Here is a 2,494-nt window from a genome sequence, read left to right on the forward strand (position 1 = left end):
AAATAAAAATAAAAATAAAAATGGCAGCACAACATCACTGAAAACCGGACATTAACTGTGACTTCTCTGCTGCCCAGAAGCCCAACTCAGGAGAAACAGATCAAGACTCACAACTCACATCAGAAGAACTAGATAACGTTCCATTCCTAACCTAGGAATACTAGCCCTATGCCTGTAAAAGAAATCACACTTGGTTTTGGTTTTTGCTTTTTGAGACAGGGGCTCTGTGTAGCCCAGACTGGCCTCCAGCTCCTAGTGTACCTCCTGCTTCAGCAAACCACTGGCAAGAAATCAGACTTCTAATTAACAACCTCTGACAAAAGAAAAACCAGTCTAATGGTTTCACTGGTAAATTCTGCCAGATATTTTAGGAATATGTTTATTTAAAATTATTTATTTAAATAATCTTTTTTTAAAATATTTATTTATTTATTTTGTGTGTGTGTGTGGCCAGCTCAGCCCACCAGGGGGCGGGGCTGGCTGGCATGTGGTGCTGGGGGATTGAACCACAGTCCCTGTGTTTTGCTAAACTTGTTCTAAGTAGGTGCTTTAGACCACTGAGCCATCTCACCAGCCCAGCTGAGGTGTGTTTTTAAAAAAAACAAAATAAAACCGATAAACTTCTAGCTAGCCTGACAGAATAAAAAATGGCAGCACAGGGCTGTTGAGATGGCTCAGTGGTCTAAAGCACCTACTTAGAACAAGCTTAGCAAAGCACAAGGGACCGCGGTTCAATCCCCAGCACCACATGCCAGCCAGCCCCGCCCCCTGGTGGGCTGAGCTGGCCACACACACACACCACACACTCTCTCTCTCTCTCTCTCTCTCTCTCTCTCTCTCTCTCTCTCTCATAAAAAAAAAAATTAAAAAAAAATTAAAAAAAAAAAAAAAGTAAAATAGGGGCCGGGGAGATGGCTCAGTAGGATAAGCGCTTGACTGGCAAATGCAAGGATCTGGGTTCAATCCCCAGTTCCACCAAAATTAAAAAAAAAGTATAAAAATTAGGTCAATTTCCCATCGTCTCTTCAGGAAGCAGGGGAGGACAGAGCTGGTGCTGTCCGTGGTGACAGGGTTAGTGCACAGACCCTGCCTGAGTCCATCCTTCTGGTCAACACTGCTGGGACAGAAAGACAGAAATGAGCCCTCGGTGGTCTGCATCACCTGCTTAGGCAAATGCGCAGGGACCGTGGTTCAATGCCAGGCACCACAGGCCGTGACAGTCCCTGCCCCCAGGATGGGCTGAGCCGGCAAAAAAAGAAAAAGAAAGAAAGAAATGAGCCCTGCCAGTCACTCGGGACCTGGGGACGCTGATCCCGAAGGGAGCCAGGCATTCAGCTCAGGAGTGAGCGGTGGGGCCCCGCGAGGTAGCTCAGCAGACTTAAGGTCCTGCATAAGCAAGCGCAGGGAACAGGTTTCAGTCCCTGGTACCGCCCCTGGGTGTGCTAAGCCGGCCAATGAGACCGGGTGTGGTGGCACATGCCTATAATTCCAGCACTGGGGAGGCTGAATACAGGAGGATCATTACGAGTCCAAGCTGCATAGTGAGACCCCATACTAAATACATTTTAAAAAAAGGTATGAGCTGTGGGTGCAGGGCCAGGGGACCCAACCCAGGCAAAGAGTAGCAAGCTGCCCCAGGAGGGCGGAGAGCAGCTGCTCTCAGCTCTTCCAAACAGCCTGACTATGAAGAGATGTTGGAACAAGAAATGCAAGGCCATTGCCAGGTGTGCTGGTGCACTCTTACAATCCCACCTATGCAGGAGGCTGAAGCAGGAGAGTGCGAGTTGGAGACCAGGCTAGGCCATTTAGCAAGACCCTGAGTTGAAGGAGGAAATACAGAGGGTGGGAGTGAGAGCCGAGCAGAGGCTCTGGGTTCCATCTGCAGAAGCAAGGAGGAAGCAAAGGAGGCAAGGGGACGCTAAAGGCTGCCGGGTGTGGGCCGCAGTTCCCTTGGAGGAAGGGCTGGCCCAACAGTGTCCCTGGGTGAAGCCGACCAGGGAGGGGCGCTGGGGCCAGGGAGGGGCGCTGGGGCCAGGGTGCAGGGAAGCAGCCCAGTCGGGAAGGACACGGCGAGGACGTGGGGGGAAGACGAGGCAGAGGAGACACTGTGCCCCCTGGACACCGCGGCGGGGCAGACATGCAGGCCCTGTGCGGGAAGGCGAGGGGGTCAAAGCCCGAGCTTCGCAGGGGCCGCCTGGGCGCGGCGTGGCTGGGGCGGGGTGCAGGCCCGGTGCAGCTCTGCGGTCCGCTTGCCGGGTGCCGTCTTGGGTCTCTAAGAAAAGCAGCGGGACGGAGATGAGCCCAGGCTGAGCCGCGGGGGGCCGCTCGGTGCCGGGAAGGGTGCGGGGGCGCACTCTCAGCCGCTGTCTCCCCGCAGGCCTCGTGGGCCCCCAGGAAAGAGCCGTACGCGCCGGAGATGCTGGCGATCTCCTTCATCTCAGCCGTCAACCGCAAGCGCAAGAAGCGGCGGGAGGCGCGGGGCCTGGGCAGCAGC

General features: G+C 54.2%; 1 protein-coding gene across 1 annotated transcript in view; it reads left to right on the top strand.

The window, feature by feature from the left end:
* Arhgap23 (Rho GTPase activating protein 23) overlaps positions 1 to 2,494 on the top strand; it is a 60,721-nt gene that overhangs the window by 56,102 nt on the left and 2,125 nt on the right. Inside the window, exon 24 of the mRNA XM_023718127.1 lies at positions 2,378 to 2,492. Within this exon, the coding sequence (XP_023573895.1) occupies positions 2,378 to 2,492 (115 nt within the window). The remainder of the gene's footprint in view (positions 1 to 2,377; positions 2,493 to 2,494) is intronic.

Source organism: Octodon degus, unplaced genomic scaffold, assembly GCF_000260255.1.
Source record: "Octodon degus isolate 3935 unplaced genomic scaffold, OctDeg1.0 scaffold00056, whole genome shotgun sequence".
Lineage (NCBI taxonomy): Eukaryota > Metazoa > Chordata > Mammalia > Rodentia > Octodontidae > Octodon > Octodon degus.